Consider the following 21,835-nt stretch of genomic DNA (forward strand, 5'->3'; position numbering starts at 1 on the left):
AGATGTGCTACTAAATCAAGAACATTTAAAATGTTTACATAGAAATGTTTGAAGAAATACTTCTGCAACTCTATGAGACTTGAACAAATATTCTCACAGATAAGAGATTTATGTTGGAGGTCAGATTGATTAGAAAGACATTCTGGGAAAGATATATTCTGGGAATGTATGGAGTTGCTTCAGTTCAAAAATGAATTAAACAATATGCTACTTCAAAGAGAATTTAAATTTAGTATAGAGGTGTTCTTGTTGGGCTGGTGGTATAGTACATTTTATCTACAACATATTTTAATAAAAAAAGTGTCACAATTGATCTAAAACATGTTTTATCTAAAACACAAATCAGTGTTGATCACTATTTTTGTCTTTCTAATGCCCACTGATTTTTTTGTTCTGTATCTCTAGAAGTTTATTTTTGTACACCAGCAGTGACTCATTGTGTGAAGAGTTTCCTCTTTTCTCCATGGTTGTGTGACTGTTGAGTAGGAACACTTAATTATGGGGCTGGGAACAGGGGTGGTAACTCCCTGCAAACAAAAAAAAAAAAAAAATTTTAAATGTTTTGGAGAAATATTTAGTTTAGATTAAAGGCACACACACCTACCTGCATATCTTTAAAACTCACTTGAACACAAGGAGGACACTGCACAGAAGGTGCTCCAGCTAAGAATCAAACCAAAGAACCTCTTGTTGTGAGGCAACAATGCTAACCGCTGCATCACTATGGCCACATTTTAAATTAAATGTGTATTAGATGAATTTTTTAGATGATTTTTGATTAAATGAAAAGTGCCTTAGATACATCATTATAAACTCAAATAACATATACTAGGGAGGCAAAACTGTAGCTATCTTGAGTATGGATATAAAGAAAGCCATAACTTGCAAATGGAAATTAAAGAGAAATCATCAATAACAGAAATAAAACAAAAGATAGTGACAGAGTTAGAAATATGGAACCGAGAACTATTAAAGATAAGAGACAGCCTGGAATTCTGTCATGGAAATTAAACTTGTGGAGGATGTTGACATAGAACAAAGCACCTAAGGCATATATCTATTTAATTAATTGTGATAGAAGGTATGAAGTCACTGGCCAAATTCTTAAAATTTGTAATGCTGTGAAAATAAAACACTATTGTCACTAGTTCATTACTGATCTTAAATTATACTGTATTTTTTTGTTCAAGTACTTTTGATTAAGTAGCAATGTTAAATCTCGTTGGAGATTAAGACTGAATAGTTCTTTTCCACTGTATGGGTTTACATGCCTAACAATGGCAAGTAATTGAAAGTTACAGTTGTGAGCTCTGACTATCTTAAAAGAGACTGGATTATTAGCATGATATAAACATGTAATTATAAAACGGTTGCATCAGCAATCAGCGCCGAACTAATGCATGCACTATTCATGGAGATTGCAAACTATGTAAAAATGAAAATGTGATTATTAATCAAAATATTCAGTTCATTTTATATATATATTATTATATATATCATTATTTATATATATATATATATATATATATATATATAAATGTATTATTATACATACTATCATTATATCATTATACACACACACACACACACACACACACATATATATATATATATATATAGATAGATATAGATATAGATATATACATATATATATATATATATATATATATATATATATATATATATATATATATATATATATATATGGGTCTCGGATGTTTGCTCGAATGAGCAAATGTCCAAAACCCAAATGGCCGGGCATACTTACGCTTAAGTGCTTTTCACAGAAGAAGCACTTTTGCATAAGTATGCCTGTGGCCAAGGCCGTACTACGGTGTGGATAAGGGAAAATTCCCTTTTCCCCACTGTAGTGCAATCTCGGAGGGAGAATATTAAAGTAGGGGGTGTGGGTGGCACAGCCCCCCACAGGGGGGGGGGGTGAAGCCTCCCTGCTAAAATGATAATGCAATGTTTTTTTTTTTTTTTTGTAACATGCACTTTTTCAATAAAAGCTCTTTTGTTAAAGTGTGTTCGGTTATTATGGATTTGGACGTTTGCTCGTTCGAGCAAACATCCTAGATCTATATATATATATATATATATATATATATATATATATATATATATATATATATATATATATATAGAGAGAGAGCGAGAGAGAGAAGGGGAGAGAGAAAGAGAATGAAAGCAATTTCCAAAATTGTAAATACCATACTAGGTAACCAGCTCAACTGTACCAAATGTTGAAGGAGCTAATATTGACACATTAATGTTGACACTTGTCTGCACATGCTCAAAGAATTAACCTCAGGGCAAGTAAAATTAAAAACATATTTTCTGCATGAAGACAAGCTCCACTGTACACCACACCCACTGCTAATTATTTATTCCAGCTCTGAGACTGCACAATCCCAGGTTAAGGGCATATTCGTCAACCAGAGGGATTATCAGACTTGAACAACCATCAACCATCTGTTTTGTCATCCAAACTGTGTTGACAAAATAGAGGTCAACATTAGGGACTTTTTAACACAGATAGATAGATATATAGCTAGATAGATAAATATTTATAAAATATTAAAACATGAGTTTTAACAGACAGATGCCACATAGAAGAAATATATGTTTCAATGTATCTTATCCTTCCACTATCAGTACCTAAACATTTTACTGAATTGCATCTACTTCTAACTTGAGGAGTGGCGCAGTAGCACAGCAGATATTGCTGTCACCTCACAGCAAGAGGTTCCCCAGTTTGATTCTCTGCTGATGTGCCTTCTGTGTGGAGTCTGCATGTCATCCCTGTCTTCCCATTTTTTTCCTCTGGGTGATCCAGTTTCCTCCCACATTCCAAAGACATGCAGTAGGTTGATTGAGCACTCTAAATTGGACATAGGTGTGAGTGTGCATTCATCTGTGTAGTGTGGATGAAGTTCCATGGTAGGGCTAGTCACCCAATGTTGTAAACCTTGGCTCTAGATGACTGTCATTGGTTAAGAAACACCCTGACCTCATGTGCACAAATGGGAAAATGGGTTGTGGATGGACTGATGGCTGGATCTACTTCTAACTTAGTCCAAATAGTAGTTGCACTGTCTCATGAGCAATTAATTGAGTTTCTGGCCCAGAGTTGCACAGTACTGATTTCTGTTTTTCTGCAGAATGATTAATGTAGAAACATGAATATTATGGTGAATGTGAAAAAAAAGAATATCCCTGATGCAGACTGCATGCTGAAATGTTTTGGAACATTTTGCAAAATATAAGTGATGTTTGAAATATTTGTAAGTGAAAAACACTTATACTTTTATTTTATATGTTACATTTCATTTCAAGGTAGCTTCCCACAAATGTGTGTTGTGTATTACTCAGAACTAAGCACAGGAGAAGCTGATCAGAAAATGCAGAACTGATAAAGATGCTAGTGATTAACTGACTCAAAACTGTAGAAGTAAAAATGTAAAAGTGTGGTGGTGCTGCGGTAGTGTTGTTGCCTCACAGTAAGACATTGTCCTGTTCGATTCTCAGCTACAGCGTCTTCTGTGTGGAGACATGCATGAATGGGTGTACCTTCATTGAAGGTTGTGCGTCAGGGCCGGCAACTCGGCACGTAAAAATCTACTGCCAATCATTAGCGGACCGGAGTTCCACTGTGGCAACCCCTAACCGGGAAAAGCCAAAAGACACAACAGTCACTAGGCACTGATAAACATCACCTCTCTATTAATTCTGCTTTCAGATAACAGTAATCCGTAATGTTTTGAAAATAGTGCTTTACATAAGGTCATTAAGGCTACTATTGTGGAATTATGAGTGACCAGTGAAGTTTCTTTTCTTTGTAAGTCCATTTTCTGCTTTTTATAGTTTTTTTAAGTGCTGTATATTAATGACACCACTAAGCAGGACTCTGTGTTACAACATATAATGTGCTTGTGAATTACAACTGGATTCGTATCGGGTAGTTGGAGTTGGAAATTACTTAGTGCAGTCTAATGTTAGCACTAGTTTTGCTTTATTTGTATTATATTTATAGGAGAATACTGAACCTATAATTTAACATTTTTGTAAGATTAGTTTATGATAGTTTAACATGGCTGCTCTTCCGATGGGTTGACATAAGAGTGCATACCTGCACCTCTTTTCTCTGGTTCCGTTCCCAGCTAAGCTGCCTTTTTTTATTAGTTCTTCGTGTCTGTGTGGGTTTTGTCCAGGTGCTCCAGTTTTCTCCCACATCTCAATGATCTCTGCACTTGGAGAATTACAGATCTTTATATTGCCTGTCTGTATGCATGCAGTATATGTTCAAGTTCTGTGACAAACCTGTTGTCCAGTCCAAATGAATTTCTCTGCCCTGTGTACACTGATGCCGGGATAGAATCCGTCTTCCAGTGCCTTAACTTGGATTAAATGGGCAATCACAGAAAGAATGAGTACTTTTCAAATGTTTCATTAATAGGTTTAGATTTGAAGCATAAGTCTTAAAGGCTTCTTTACAATTCTACAGTAGATAAAGGTCTGCAGTAGTTCAAGTCTAACCACATACAGTTTCATTTGGCAAATGTAATAGAATAAAAAACGTTTTAATCTGAAATGAAACAGATTTACTTGTTTTGTTATGATTTTAGACAAAAAGGATTATTGTCATTATTTTCTTAAGAACAAGGAAAAACCCATCTAAGTAAACCTGCTTCCTCTGTACTTGCGTGCTTGCATTACCAAAGATATATAAACATCAAAGATGGAATGATAATGTTAACAGGCAAAGTTTCTCTTGTCTATATTTCCAAACATATTCATTCTAGACTGTAATAATGTTCCAGTGACTGTTACAACAGACCCCCCAGTATGAATGTACATCCATTAGAAGTATTTGTTAGTTAATTTTGTCCTGTTCATTGAATCTATGATTTTTGGGGAGCAGAAAACATTTAGTTATTTATAAAAAAAAAAAAGAAAAATTAGAATTTACCTAAGGTGAAGCCATCCTTATGAACAAACCAGACTTTCTCAGTTTCATACCACATATCTTCTTGCTGTAAAAAAATGAAAAAAAAATGAATATATGCATACATAAATTATTTGAAAAGTATGTAGACATTTGTGTATCACATAAAATGATGCTCATGTTTACACTTGGCGTTGAGAGATGAATGAAATATTTACTGTTGGAAATTGGAAGCAAAGAAGGTAACCGTTCATATTGTCCAGTTCAGTAACATCTGATCGTGTACAATAATCTTGCATACTCAGCTTTCCTGCAGTTGGTATAACAGTCTATTATTTTTTATTATGATATGATAATTGTGCTTGTAAGAAACTCACTGGAAATGATTCTATATTTTATATAAATGTGATTGTCATTATTCCTGGCTAATTTCATGGTTACAGCAACCTAAAGACAGGAAAAATGTGCGCAAGTATATCATATGAGTTCAAACTGGCAGAAACCATGACAATGTGCTCTGAAACTCTTGACAGCATATTAATGACAATCTGCAAGCAGAACACATTTATATAATCATGTTTCCTTTGCTATAAAAAAATGCAGCTTTTGCTAAAACATGATACATAATATATTTAGCAAATTATCTGTAATCAAAACAATGATTTAGTAGCTCATTGCCAGCTGGAATAGCAGGCATTCAGATGTTTATTAGAGTATAACATTAAATGACTTCCTGTACAAAGAATGCATTTAAAATCCTCGGGAATTGCATGATCTTGCATACGCTATAATAAATTACCATATATATTTATTTTATTATATGTCTGAGATATAACATTACTTCCTTGCCTTTTATTTCTGGTTGTGTACAGCAATCAGTTGGGCTTCAGTGGAATTAAATGGTTATTATAGCTTTATCCTATGATGGTTTAAATCAGCTGGGGTCAGACACACTGTTGTTTGTATGGATAATATGCAAAGGCTGTCATGGTGATATTTCTATAGATCAGCAGTTTTCTTTTTCTTTTCTTGCTAGGGATATAACATTTTTAAATGTTATCTTTGAAGTGCATTAAGAAACAGAGTATGAAGAAATCTAGAAGTTCTATGACCTAATATAAAATGACTTATTACCATCCGTGTGCATATGCAGACATAATATACATGCTTACACACGTACCTACAAGCCACAGACCATCATAACTTCTTTTGTTCTTCTCTACAGAAGAATTGCTCCTTATTAGCCTTTTATATGCCCATTATATGCTTACCTACTTACAGGTGAAAGTTAAATCAGCAGTCTATGCAGCTGCTAATTTGTTACGGATGAAAAGAGCAGACTGGTGAAAATTAGGAAACTAGGAAAGAAAGAAGAACCCCTAGACATCTACAAAAAGCATCTGTTATTTTCTTTGAATTTACCCTATGTACACAGTGTCCAGCATCCCTGGGGCAGTTTCCTCAGTTTCTAAATCTGGGGGGTTTGTTCTGTGTACGGCAGTCTCAGCAATCCATTCTTTATAGTGTACTCCAAAGGAGAGGGCAGGTAATCCAACTCCTAACTGAGCAGTACATGTGGAGCGCATGGGCATTCAGAGTGGAACTGATGTACAATGACATGTTCCCTGGTGATCCTGTTCAGCAAGTAAACAGGTTTACCCATTCATACATGCAGAGAATTGCATATTGGCGATGTGCATGTGAATCACCTTTTACATGAAGTAAAATGCAATAAAAATAATTTTTTATACAGTCTCTAGATTTTGCAGTGTCTCTTAAGAAAGAAATAATGAGTCTTGTTTCACTGAACTGAAGACAGTGAGACAGATTCCAGTAAAGGAAAATTAAGAAAACATTCCTTCTCTGCCAAGTCTGCACCAATAGCTTCCTGATACCTCTCAACTGTTCAGTATTTCAGAGAATATGTACATTTTTGCATCATCTTTTTGCTCTGTTCATCATAAAATTTGTGTATTTTAGCAGGTAATTGCAGATGATATAATGATAGACACTTAAGCTTCAGACTTCATGTTAATCAGAAAATGCATGCTAATATAAACCCTGCTATTCTAGCAACTTTCTTAGTTAGTAAGGGTAAGATTGTAAGGCAATACTTAAAATCTATCCTCACATTACTTTTGGCTTTGTAGAGAATTCTTGCACTAAGAGGTTAAGAGTTATGTGTTTCCTTTTTATTGAACACATCAACACTGAGACCATTGCTATATAGAGAGATTGCAATTTTTAACTTTGATGGAGAAATGTATGAATCTGAAGTCCTTGCTGAAAGGTATACATTTTCATCAAACACTGTTCAGTGATACTTGATTCAGCAAATTAGATAGTGGAAAGCATATTGATTGGAATTCATATTTGTGCACGTGCCTGCTTTTGTCTCTGTCTGTTTGTGTGTATTTATGAGTGTGTATATGCCTGTATATGTGTGATTTAAGTTCAGTAGAAAGCACATGGTACTGTATTACTGTTCTGACTGGAGCTGTGTCATGGGGTGGACAGAGTTCACCTGTGAAATGAATAGTATGATCAGTCAGTATATCATATACTGTCTCCTCCATTTGTCTGAGAAGCACAATAAAGAGAGGAAATGCAGGCATTCCCTATGCATCTCCTTCACAAGACCTCAATGGTTTATTAGCTTGCCTGCTTTGTTCCACACTGCCCCTGCAGCATTGCAGATTTTCCCTAAGTGTGGGCCCCTTGCACTACAGATCATTCCTATAACTCATTTCCTCTTCCTCCTAATCTCCATCACGAGCATTGCACTGACCTTAGGAAAAGCTAGTATTTGCCTGAGCACACACTCAGCCAAGTACCATACCAGGAAACATTAATCCCTTCTTAGCAGTCCCTGTTATCTGCCAAAAATTACTAGGCTCATGCATTCCTCCTCCTTCAAAGATTTTTTCAGGTTTGTTGGTCACTCTTAAGCCTGCAATCCTTTCCACTGTACATGTTGAGTCACCCAGTCTACAGTCTGTATTGCATCTCCTTTGTTGTTCATCTGCATCTTACCGGTATCTGTAATTATACAGAAGAGTACGAAAGAGAACCGATTTTAAAAGGTATGAGATAAATATGATGAGAGAGAAACAGAACAGAGATATATATCCTGTCCTTCCTTCTGTCTACTTGCCACCTCCCACATGCAGATAGCTACATACAGTGCATGTACATTCACTTGCATTTAGATCATCCTGCTACTCTTGTCAGCACACATGATGCCCAGAGGATAAAAGGAGGCATCTCCCACCTAATAAATGCATTGTTAGTAGCTACAAAAATAACTTGCTTTTGAACTAAACACTGTAAAATTTGATACTGTATAGGGCAAGAGTATTACTGCCATCACTGTTTGTTATTTACATTTACTATGGAAAAATACACTTTAAGTAAAATTGTGTTGGGGATAAAAAATATTGTACCAGAATACAAAACAATGTTTTCTAAGGGTAGCAACTTCCTTTTCTCAAATATCCAGTCTGGATGTTCTTCAGCAATATTTATGCTAATGAGGACTTCTACAATAGTACTCCTGCTTATAAACCAGGAACTGTATTCCAGAAACATAACTGGCTCAACCAGCTCCCAAGGTTGGTACCAACTTCCCACCCTGTCTGCTCTTCAAGTGAATAGCAAAGTACAGTTAAAGCTACAGTCCACTGAAGAGGATGTTCTTTGCATGACACTCCCCCCTCCATCCATCCTACCCCAGCCATTCAGGTGCCATTTCTGTGTCCTGCCTGCAACCCTCCCTCAACAAAAAAAGAAAGAAAGAAAAACAGTTCTACTTTCTAAACTGTAGCAAACTGCTTTCTAAATGTAGCAAAAAGTTGTTACAGTTTATACCCTGCCTACATGGAGTGCTACAGTGCTCAGGTTTTAGTTAAAACAATATCTATATCTATCAACGTCTATCTATCGATATATATATATATATATATATATATATATATATATATATATATATATATATTACTTTTAAACTGTAGCAAACTGCTTCCTACAACACAGCAAGCAGTTGCTACAGTTTAGAATACATATGGAGCACTACATCGCTCAGGTTTGACCACAAATGTAATGCCGGCGTTTAAAAGACTGTATTGCATTAATGAAAGATCGGGATTGTCTAGTCATATCCCATAACACTTTGCCTCCAAGGAAGTTGCCACTCTCTCCCCACCCAGGCTACACAACTGCTGTATTCACAAGATGGGGTTTTAGATATTTTTCACTGATGTTGAACTCCAGTGGAAGAGTTCTGATAGCAGAGTAGTCTATTATGTTGAATTGATGCATTAGGTAGAGAAACAGCTCCACTTGTCTGTGGGTGCCAGCAATGCAGGCAATTATAGGTGGCCAGACTAAATGCCTGTAGTACTAATTTCCCACATACAAGCAGAGCTGTGCTACAGTTAAAAGATGCTTTTGGGGGAGCCAGGGCCACAAGCATGTCCAGTGGATGTCCTGTTAAGTCCATCACATTTGTACATGGAGAGCATTCTTTAAGTAAAGTTTAACTGCACTTTTGTAGAGCAGCACAGAAACATGGTGTCCTTGTATTTTTGAATGTTAAAATACATGCAGGACAAAGTTTGAAGCTGTCTTTCTAGTACTGTCAATTGGTTCTATGCTGCTGGTCAACTTTTCATTAGCCACTAAATGCTTCTGAATCATATTATTTATGGACAGTGTGGAGGTCCACAGAGACATAGGACATTCTAGTGTTTTATCTGGATTATCCTTTATGGACTCCACCAAATGGTATGATACCAACTAGGGAATGGACAAGAGAACTAGGGTTCCTTACAGTGAAGCAGTGTTATCCAGATCCTTTTTGAATCCTAGAGATTGTATGAAGTTGGGGGGGGGGTTGTTTTAAATTATCAATTTTGTATTAAACTGCTGTTATCATTTCATGTTTTACAATTGGTATTAAATTTGCTATTTTTATACCAATAAATTAAATTTTTTCTTAAAACATTGCTTTTGCTTATTATTTTGTATGACAGATGTTGAAACTGTGTTAGCATTTCTGGCAAAGCTAGAAAGGAATTAACGCTATTTTTAAACATTTAAAAAGGGAACAAACAATTTCTCTGAGTGGTGCTCGCACTATATGCAATACTTCTTCCCTAAACTGAGTATGAGAGTCATAACATGAAAATTTGTGAACTAGCAAAGTTCAAATACGGAGTGAGGACTTTAAAGTTATCAAACAGTAAACAAATAGGTATGTTACCATTCGTGTCTGTGATAAGTGTAGCTTAAGTTTGAAGTTTCTTGAGTTAAGGGCACTTCTATGGGCTAGGATTGTAAAGGCTCCATGGCCATTAGCCTAGTACACACATATGAAACTATGAACCTATGTTAATCAGAACTTAGTAATAAAGATAGTAAACATGTTATCTGCCTTTTTGCTATACCTGATACAGATTAGCAGATTTTGACAAGGTTTTTAGTCACAAATTTAGATGTGCACTCTTTTATGTGCCGATGATGTTTACCAGTTTGTCAGTTTATAGTGGTAACATAATTTTATTACTGGCTAATGCTTGACATACATGGCATACATAGCACACAGCCAGCCTAGTCCTCATGTGCCATCTCCACATATAAACAAAAGTTGTCCATTATGCCCAGATACTGACTGGAATTTATAGATGTATATTGCACACCTGTGCAGCTTTAATATCCAGGGCAGCTCTATGTGAAGCACCAGAGAGCTACTTAAAAATGTAGCAGGTGGGAGACAGAGCCTCCATGGTGAGAAAATAACTGCATAACACATAAGAGATACAAAGGTATAGTAATAGATCTGGATAACACTGTTTCACTGTAAGGAACCCTAGTTTTCTTGTCCATCACTTCTCAATAAATTAAAGCCCACATCCCTTGCTGCTGACTTACTCCCTAATGAATTTCTCAGTACAGCTGCAGATGCCATCTGTTTTCCCATTTCTATCCTAATCAAGTGATCAATTTCTGAACAATGCATCTCCAGGCTCTGGAAAATTTCTTATATCATCACCTAGGAAAGGCAGCTCTTCATCTAACTTCTCTAATTATATACCAATTGCTATACTCTCTCTACTAGCCAAAATTCTAGAGAAATGCATACACAAACAACTCCTTGAATATCTAGTAAGTAATAACCTTCTCACAAATGCCCAACATTGTTTTAGACTCAAGCACAGTACCACAGCCACTCTGATAAGTTTTACCAATACCATCAACCAGCTCAGAAACAACAGCCGACTCATCTCAGCCATTTTCCTTGACATGTGAAAAGCATTTGACATGGTATCCCACCAAAAACTATTCAAAAACTATTCAATGAACTAGTATCCTTAAAACTCACCCAGGCAACCTTTTCCCGGTTTCACAGCTACTTATCAGAGTGCCAACAAGCAGTCAAGTGGCCAAATAAACTCTTTCCCCTACTACCCGTCACAGTTGGTGTCCCACAAGGTTCAGTAATGTGCCCATTGTTTTTTTACAATATTTACTAATACGCTCTGCACTGCCATCCACCAGGCCACCATTGTACAATACACTGGTGACTCCTCCCTAATATGCTCAGCTCCTTACCTTCCTGAGATCTTTGGAAAAAAAAACAAAAATCCTTCCTAGGCATCGAAAGCTATCTCTCGAACAACCAACTAATATTTAATACAAACAAAACAAAACTAATGCTCTTCTCTAATATCAAGGCACATGATCACCTTCCCATTAAAACCAAAATTGAACCAGGTGATCACATCAAATGTCTTGGGATCACTATTGATAACTGCCTAAAATCTGATAAACTCATAGAGCAGACAAAAAGCTTCAGATCAAACTTGGCTCACTTTAGAGAGCCAAGCTTTACCTTACCAACACCACCAGCCATGCCATAGCCAAGTCACACTTACTTTCCACCCTACTATATGCATCTCCTATTTTTACACACCTCAGAAAAATCTGACTTAAACAAATTAGAAGCCTGTTACAATAAGATAGCCACATTTGCTATAAACCATCCTTACAGATCACATCATTGCACTGCTCTGCTCAAACTAAACTAGATCAAACTGCTCATTCTACTATCCTTGTACCAATTAACTATTGCCCACCCCATTCTTAACCAACCTGAAAACTGCCTTGCTCTTAAAGACTAATTGCAGAACACTAAGATCCTCTGACAAACTCCTACTAAAACTCACCAAGTCCAGCAATAACTTTGGGAATTCTCTGTTCTTTAACCAGATATCCAAAAGATGGAATTTCATCCCTAACTACTTACTAAACATCTCAAATACCTCCAACTCTAAGCTGCTACTCAGGGATCATCTTACCAGAAACTGGCTATGTTTCTGTACAACTCCTGAGCAATTGCAATTGATCCCTCCCTTAGTACTTGCAACCTCCTCTAAGCTCACTAAACCCTGTCACTACTAGACTCCTCTTTCCTTCTCCCTACAGTCTTTTTTCTACTTCCAACTTCCATTCTTCTCTATTTTTCTCCTTTCTTATAACACTATGATTAGTGTCAAAAACAACTGATGTTTGTGATATGTTATTGTATTATTAACAACATTCTTGACTAATGTATACAGTTTCTGTTGTATATTTTGTTTAATCTCAGAAGACTCCCACATGACTTTCCTGTTATATTTATGCTGCCTTTTTCTATCTTGAGAATTACATAAATTGCACAAGCCCTGCTTTTCCTTAAACCTCACTTTTCTTCCAAAACATTTTTATGCATGTATTGATTCCACAATTTCCAGTTTTTCTATGTAACTTACTTCTACCTTTTTCAAAAGATCCCACATCTAGTTCTTTTTTTCTCTGTTACAATATCTGCTACTTCAAATACAGTTGGTTTAGACTTTGATTTCCATTTTCTAGTAATTGTGTTTTTTATCAGCCACCAGAATTAAGCTTAACAAGGCCTTACTATGTCTAAGCAATTCAGGTTGTGTGCACCAGCTCAAAATAATAACTTCCTTAGATACACCAATTTGTTCACCCAATATTTCTGACAGGGTACTCTGTAAATAATGTTTAGGGTCTGCCAAATCAATACAGTCCCAAAGCATATGTTTCCAGTTACCTACTTCCTCCCGACCACACCTCCAACATTTGTCATCTACCTGAGGAAAAATTATTTGGAGTCTTCTTGAGGAATAAAAATACCTATGCAAAATACGTCTGAACAAATATCCCAGACCTTGTTGCATACTTGGGAACCACACATTTGTCTTCCCATTGTTTCCTTGTAAATTGCTTACCTGGTCCTCTTCCCATTTTTTTAACCTTCTCTGATTAATTCCTATAGTTAACATGCAATATTTTATAAGCCCTACTAATTATCCCTTTTTAAAAGTAGCTTCTGTTCTTGATTTGACTAAAAACTCTTCTGGAGCAGGTGTTTCACAGTTGTCACACCACTCTGATTTCATTTTTTATTCGTCCATGTTATTTATAATATTTAAAATATTTAAATTAAGAAGGTTTTTTTCAACGACTTTAGAATGTACTGATAGTATTCAGTATTACAAGATAGTATTCACAGTTCTTGTCAGATAACATCTACGTATTTGTATTTTAACATGTTTTTATTTGCTTGAAATCAAAAGTATCGTGCACAACCATGCTTCCATCTCAACAAAGTATATTTTACATCTTGGTGTTGGTCAAAGCATTTCAATCAATTTAATTCAATTAATTTAATTTAATTAATGCAATTGTTTAATTGAAACAATCATCACTGAAAGCCTATATTTAAATGAACTTGGTTACCCTGCTGTTTCATCTTGAAAAAGCCTGACATCTATGCAGATTTATCAGTGTTTCGTTTACCTCATTGTGTTGTTCGTGTTTAATAAAGGATTTATCTACAGTTACAGCTTGGAGAGGTTCATTGGACTACCACGGTGCTTACTGCTTTCTTCCTTTTGGTTGTTGGGACTTAGTTCATGGTTTGGCTTCACTTGTGATTCCCCTATTCCTTTCTCTTTACTTGTACACTGCTATCAGTCCCTGATACAGAAGGTAGTCTCTATCCTACAGTCCAAATGTCTTCGTGACCTCTTCCTATTCTATTACTTTTCCCTCTCTAGTTCATTGCTCCCAATATCTTGGTTCCTTTGTCATTTTCCAGAGTAAATTCCAGATCCTTCTTGCCTATTCTGACTCCATAATTGCAGTCATTCCTAATGGCATAATCTCCTTTCTCCATTCTCATGTTGGCTTAGTTCTAAGAATTCTTTCTGCTACTTTATAAGTATAATAGTCCGTAAGGCTTTTGGTATTCTCCTTAAGGATCTGCATCCAAATTCCCACCTTCTCTTTATTTCTTGAACCCCAACCCCCACTTCATCATCATCCCTTTCTACTTCAAATTATAGTTTTCTGCTTGTGTTTTTTATATGAGCCTTAGATGTGCAGCTGTAAAATATCTCTTCAAATCAGGTAATCCTAAACCACCTTGTTCTATTGGAAGGATCAATTTAGCCGACATGACCCTTTCCTTCTTCTCCTCCCAGATAAAATCCTTCTACTATTTATTAATTACTAAGCATAACTTCCTTTGTATAAAGCTAAAAGGACTAAAACATTTTCACTGCTTGTATCTTGCTATCTATATCTATAAAAAACCTCTTCCAGGTTCTCAGTTTTTGTATTATCTATTGTTTAGTCTCTCCCCACATGTCCTTAACTGCCATAACAGAATTTTTTTTAACACATACCACTAAATACTTAATTTTAACATGTCCCCATAAATTAGGTATTACTGAACCAGTTCAAGTGTGGGAACATATTTTACAGCTATAACTTTTGTTTTATATTCATTAATTTTATATCTGGAAAAGACTTAAAGTTGTCTCAGAATGTTCCAACACTGAGATGTCCGTTTCTGCTTTTATAAGGTACAAAATAATATTGTCTGCAAATAAAGCCAACTTTTTTTGATTGCCATACCAATTATATACTTGAATTTTTGTCCCTAATTTTCATTGCCAATGTCTCTAATTATAATGCAAATAACAAAGGGGAAAGAGGATATCCTTGGCGAGTTCTTTTGTTCAGACACAGCTTATCAAAGAAAAAACATCTCACTTTATTTTTTGCTTCCAGTCCCTCATATATCCACCTAATTAACCGAATTATTGTATCAGTGAAGGCAAATGCTTCAATTGCCCTAATCAAAATCCCAGCTTACTCTGTTGAATGTTTTCTGTGCATCAAGACCCACCAACAACAGTGGCATTTTCTTACATTCTTCTTTCTGCTGGATCATCATTGTTTTATTAATGCTGTCAAATGTTTGCCTCCACTCCACAAACCCACATTGATCCATGTTTATCAATTCTGATAGCATCTTTCATATTCTTTTAGATATTGTAAACATAAACACTTTAGAATCATGGCTTAAAATTGAAACAGGCCTATATGAAGCTGGTTCTGTTGAGTCTTTACCGCCTTTAGGTATAACCACCACCACAACTTTCTTCCAGGACGATGGTGTTTCCTCTCCTTTTAAAGTACTGTTAAACACAGGAATACCAGCTATTCCGGGTGCCTTTCCTGCAGATGATCATACATCATCATTTTCATTTCATATATTCATATTTTAACTGTTAACTGTTAAGCCTCATCTATCTGTAACCTCGGCATACTTAAGTCTTCCATAAATATTTCCAGTTGTGCTTTTTACTGATTTCCAGATTTCTGTGCTTTATACAAATTTTCATAAAATTTCAGAAATATCTCTAATGCCTCTACAGGATCTCTGGTTATTTTTCTTGTTAGAAGCTCCCTAAGTTTGGCAACAACCCTTTCTACTTTATGTTGCCTAAGTCATTCTGATCAAAGTTTTTGTGCTCTGGAGCTGTTATCAAAAAAAAAACAGTTGCTTAACAGCAGTCTTTCTAAACTCATACATATTATCCAGATATTCCCTTATTTTCTCTTGCATTCTACAGTTGCATCTTTTCTTGTTCTGTGAAATTCCTCTTATTTTGCAATACTTCAACCTTTGTCAACCCCCCTAAATAAGTTGTGTTACTTCTTAATCATATCTATTTTTTAATTTCTCCCTTATTTTTAAACTCCACTTTCATTTTATCTCACTCACTAGCTATACTTTCTGAAGAAACTTCTATCTTCCCTAGTTCCTCTTGAATAATTCCCACTACCCATGCTTTAAATTCCTCTCCTTTAACAAGTGATGGTGGGGTGCCAATGTCTCATTTTTGCTTCATTACCCTGCACATTTATTGTAGTGGTTATCGGTGCATGATCTGAAATAGTTATTGGATATGTGTCAAAGCTTTCAATTAAATGGACGTTTCCTGTGAAATATAATTTCTGTCTAGTCCAGACCAGCTATTTTACCTTGGGAATGATATGTAAAGTCTCTCTTAAGTTGATGAAGTCCTATACACAAGGACGAAAACGCAGGTTGATTCTTGATTTTAAAGGCGTTAACAACAGAATTTTGTGTTTTTATTTTGGTCTGTTTTTACCATCACTTGAATAAATTACTTGGACGGAGTTCGAACGCTTCCTGGCACTATTTTTTACTTTATTCTCTCTTAAGTTCCTACAACTAAATTCACATCTTCCGTATGAAATATTTTCATGAATTTCTGCAGAAATCTACTGTATTTTGTTGCATTTTCTCTTTTAGGTCCCCCACATACATCCTTGCTGTTACAATTTAAGTTCAAGTCTCCACCCATAAGTAATTTTCCCTGCTGAAAGGTGATTATTTCTCATCAATAGTTTCTTAAGATCCATAACTGCAGTTTTAGGTGGGGTATAAATACATACCAGGTTAATATTCCTCCCTTGCCTGTAGTCCCTTACTACCACAAATTTACCATTATTATCTTTTTTATCTTCTATACCTATTTGAGCTCCTCCAGCAATTAATATAAGTACATCCTTATCCTTTGTCCCTCTTATTCTCCTGGATATCCATTCTGACATCCTTTATTTATCAAATTCACGTTCCCTTTTTTCCAAATATGTCTCCTGCAGCATTGCTATCTGTGGTCTACATTTCTTAATATACTTCAATGGTCTATACATGTGAGTCCATTCATGTTCCAAGACAATATGGCTAGTGTGGCCATTTTGATAAGAAATTGTTCTCACCTATTACATAAGACATCTTTTTAAATGTCTATCTTTAGCTTTTGTGTTACGTTCCCACTAATGTTTGGCAGTTTTATCTTTTATATAGTTGGTTTTGGTATGTCCATTTGAATCTACATCACAGTTTACATGACTTTTTGTTATAACATAAACCCTCAACTGAAAAAAAAAAAAAAAAAAAAAAAAACAAATACACAGCAAAAATACACCCATAGCCAATTAACTTAAAAGAAGAACACAAAAGCTATGTGCATTTGCAAATAATGAAGTTTAACCCTCCAGATAGGAACAATTGTTCCTAATTAACAGTTGCACCCACACACATTAATTATCCTAAAATTAAGGTTATCAGCGCTGAGGTGCATGTTACAGCCTGTGTTCCTACATACATTAATTGCTCTCTGTTTTTTTTTTCTTATCTTTATTCCCAGATATGAAAATCAGCTTGCATGCTTTCAGAAAATATTAACTTTTAGCCTTAAGAAAAAGTCCACAGGCTATCTTTATATAAAACCAAATTATATTCCATTCTAGTAAATGCATTGAATTTAGGGGCCAGAAAAGCTGCTATATTTTATTATGTTTTACTAAGCTGCTTGCCTTTATACCTTTTAATGTTATGTTTTTCTCAGCCAACATTGTCAAGACATATTGCGATGTATTGCCTTCACATGAATTCAGCTTGTTATCATGGAAACATGAGAACAGAAAGCACATCTGCCCTCAGTTGTAGACTTCTAAACTCACACTGAACATTTCTTTGTTAAAGGAAAACTATTCATTACATTCAAGTGGAATTTTGTTTTTAATGCTCACTAGCATACACCCACACACACACACACACACACACACACACACACACACACACACACACACACACACACACAAAGAAAACTTATTATTAGATTAGATTAAGCCAAGGGAATCAATCTAGATGTTCAGCTAGTTCAGTTACACAAAAGAAAAGAAAGCATCTGACCTGTAAATGTATTATTTTATTTTATTTTTTTATTTTACATTTGTTGACTGGGATAGTCCGACTGGATGCATGTCCATTTTCAGTGGAGGCCCGGGGAGAAAAGCTCCAAGGGTAAGCAGATACAGCATTACATAATACCAGCATTACATATTACAAACAGACTCTTTAAAGAGATCACATAAGTAAGCAAGTTAAACAAGTTCCACAGGTTACAGTTAATCCTGAGCACAAGTCAGGATTAAATTAAATTACACAGTAAACTGGTTAACAGATTTTTACACATTCTAGAGAGAGTTAGCCAGGCTTGATACATTGACATAGCCAGTTAAGTGACAAATGTTGTTTGAGTCTAGTTTTAAATTGACCTAAGGTGGAAAGTAAGGTAATATCAGCTGGAAGAGAGTTCCAGGATCTACTTACAGAGTTTGCAAAGAGAGAATCACCGGCTGTGTTATTAATTTTGCTAGTCTGAATTAGCAATTTGTTAGAGGATCGAAGCAGTCTAGGATTGTTATATGGGGTGATAATATTTTTAAGTGCAGGAGTATTGTCCAGATTATAGAGGATTTTATAGGCCATAATCAGTTGGTTATACTGGATTAGGCTGGGTAGTTCAAGCCAACCAAGCTGATTTAGTTTGATGCAAAGATGTGTCCTAAAAGGCAGCCCAGTGGCAAACCTGGCAATGTGGTTGTAGCAAATTGAGAGTTTGTTAAGGACAGTCTTGTTCAAATTCGAGAGTAGAGGGGATATATACAGAAGGGTTGAAAGAAGGTGAGAGCGAGCTATGGCAATTTTAGCTGGAGGGGTTAGGAAGGCTTTTATTCTGTAAAGTGACCCTAGTTTTCTATTGATGGTTTTGATAGTTTGGTTAACATGTAGGTCAAATTTTAGATTATTGTCTATGATGACACCTAATAGTTTTGTAGATGGGTCAGGGGAGATTATTGTGCCATCATTTGATTTTATGGTAAAGGTGAAAGTGGTAGACCTACGTGTTGGTGAAAATAACAGCATTTTAGTTTTTTTGGGATTTAGGATCAGACGATGTTCAGAAAGCCAGTTTTCTATTGTATTAAAGGTGGTCTGGGTAACTGACCATAACTCTACTGGAGATGTGGCTGAGCAAATCAGAGTAGAGTCATCAGCATATTGGATACAGCTGACTTTTGGGATGACAGTATAAAGGTCATTAATGAAGATGGAGAACAGCAAGGGCCCTAGTATAGAGCCTTGTGGTACTCCAAGGGTGTTAGGTAGAAGGTTAGAGAGTTTGTTCTGCCAGAGGACAGCCTGCTGTCAACCATTCAGGTAGGATTGAAACCATTGGAGGGCTCCAGTATCTAGACAGAATGTTTGCAGGGTGTGGATTAAAAGTTGGTGATCAACCATATCGAATGTCTTGGAAAGATCCAAAAAGAGGGCTGAGGATATATAATTATTGTTGCGATTATGGTTTATGGTGTTAGTAAAGGCTAGGAGGGCTGAAGTAGTGCTGTGATGAGGACGGAAGCCATGCTGAGTGTCTGCCATAAGGCGATTTTGGATTAGGTGATGCATGAGTTGTCTATGAATACATTTTTCCATAATCTTTGCAAGTGGAGAGAGTATAGCTATTGGCCTATAATTGGAGAATTCAGTAAATTCATTAAAGTCATTGCATTTCTGCAGTCCATTCCTCATGCAGCAGCCCAAGATTACAACCTATTAACTTAAATGTGCTTTTGTCTAGCCTTTCTTCTATTTTTAGACTGTAATGCCTACATGTCTTAAAACTAACAAAAAAGTATCTGTTTACTTTAGTATCTTCATCACATACAACATTCACACAAAATACTTTTCTATAAAACATGCAATTTATATCATAAAATGTTTTATACAAATATTGCTAGAAACAAAATCTGTTTTACTTACAGTTACTTTTTTTCTCTTTTCATTTTAATGCCCTTCCAAACACTAATGACATGGAGTGAAGTATATGCCTTTAAGTTCTCCCACAAGTTTAACAAAGTCTGCAAAAGTCTAATCTTTCTTAGCCATTTTTTCCTTGTGAAGGCATATTTTACAAATAGACTGATGCTTTATGGTCTTAAAAAAATCAGTAATTTAGTGTTGCTGGTATTTTTCTGTTCGCCTCCATCTCCCAACCCCACACTCTGGTTCAGGTCTAAGGTACTCCTAATTGTATTAGCTAACTCCTATGCATTTTTTCTGCCTGTTCAGCATTTTTCTTTAGAAGACTGGAAAATGTTTTACTGGCAAAGTCTCCCTATGAGCTTTATTATCAAAAGAATGATAAATACAGTATTCTTCTATTTGATAGCTTACTTTTTGTTGGACAAACTTTTACATTTCCTCCATAGCCTGTTCTGCATCAAAAGATGGTTTTGATCCTCCAAGATAAAGTATTCTGAAGACAGCTGGATACAGCAACTTGAATCTCATACTCCTTCTTGACATTCTCTGATTGCTGGTATAGATTTGTTTCTTGTCTGTGTGGTACACAATGAATGATCATTTTCCACAAACACTTGATTGTCAATAATTTTAATACTTTGCCCTTCGGCCATGGTTTTATCAGAATCAACTCTTTCTGCTGGTATGATTGCATCTTTACTAATACAGGTCTAGGCTGCTTTCTCATAACCAGGTTTGGAACACACACACAATGTGCCCTTTCAATTAATAAATCCTGCTGTGAAATTCCAGTCCAGTTACTTATTTGTGCTTTCATAAAGTTAATACAGTATGTTCCTTCCAGTTTCTGTGGTACAGCAGAAAATCCAGGTTTTCTTTGTGTGTACTGCCTCCTAATTCTTGTATTTTTTGAAACAGCTCATCTTGAGCAGTTTCATAGCCAGTCTTTTCTTCATTTTGACCTCTGTTTTTTGCAGTTTTATCAGTTAATCAGAATAGCTGTTTAAAGCTTCTTCCATTTTTTCAGTCTTTCATTTGAGTTGATATACTTTGAGCATATTGAAGCCATTTCTTGTACCAAAGTTGGAACTTGAACTGCTTTTTGTTGAACAACTACAGATTTCTTCACAGCCAGTGTTTTCTCTTCATCTTTCATAGCTGTTTTTCTTTCAGGCTCTGTAGGTTTCTTCTTTGCAGGCATCCAGGCAATGTACTTGCTAGTCAGTACCTGAATTTTACTAAAACTGGCAGAATGACTTTCCCTTAACTATCAGTTTCTTTTTTTCATACTGGAAGAGCCGAAATTAAGCTGTTGATCAGTGGGAAAGTCCAGATGATGATAAGTTTTTGTTTCATTCTCTGGGTTGGAGAATTAGCCCATTATACCCGGGAGTGCCTTGAACGTGGGAGCAGTCCTAGTTCCAACAACCTATGTGACAAAAGGGAAATACCACTTTAGTATTGTCTGTTACAATAAACTATAGGACAAATCACCAGATGACTGAAGAGATGGATTGACCAAGGCCCATATGCAGATCTTTCCCTCAAGCCACCTTTTGTCTGAAAATGCACCATCCTGCTTGACACGGTATATCTTTAAATGTATTGTATGTCACTTTTTCCATGTGTACAAGTATGCATGCCACAGGAGAATGTGGAGGCATATATGTGTCCTTTCATTTGTTCCACTGGTGGAAGACCCTGTATAACAGAAAATCATAGTCTGAAAGAATTCTGTGGCTGTTTATGGTAACATCATAGAAGTGTCATGGTTGGATGATACAGTGGAATTCTGTATCACTACAGAGGAGGTGCCAAGGTGC

At 35.8% G+C, this 21,835-nt stretch overlaps 1 protein-coding gene across 3 annotated transcripts in view; it reads right to left on the minus strand.

Moving 5' to 3' along the window:
- MYO18B (myosin XVIIIB) overlaps nt 1-21,835 on the minus strand; it is a 2,352,406-nt gene that overhangs the window by 2,069,363 nt on the left and 261,208 nt on the right. For all 3 annotated transcript variants that reach the window (XM_044068483.1, XM_044068482.1, XM_044068484.1), the window contains one exon: nt 4,973-5,036. In XM_044068483.1, coding sequence (XP_043924418.1) covers nt 4,973-5,036 — 64 coding nt within the window. The remainder of the gene's footprint in view (nt 1-4,972; nt 5,037-21,835) is intronic.

Source organism: Protopterus annectens, chromosome 4.part0 (genome assembly GCF_019279795.1).
Source record: "Protopterus annectens isolate FY-2018-M chromosome 4.part0, PAN1.0, whole genome shotgun sequence".
Classification (NCBI taxonomy): Eukaryota; Metazoa; Chordata; order Ceratodontiformes; family Protopteridae; genus Protopterus; species Protopterus annectens.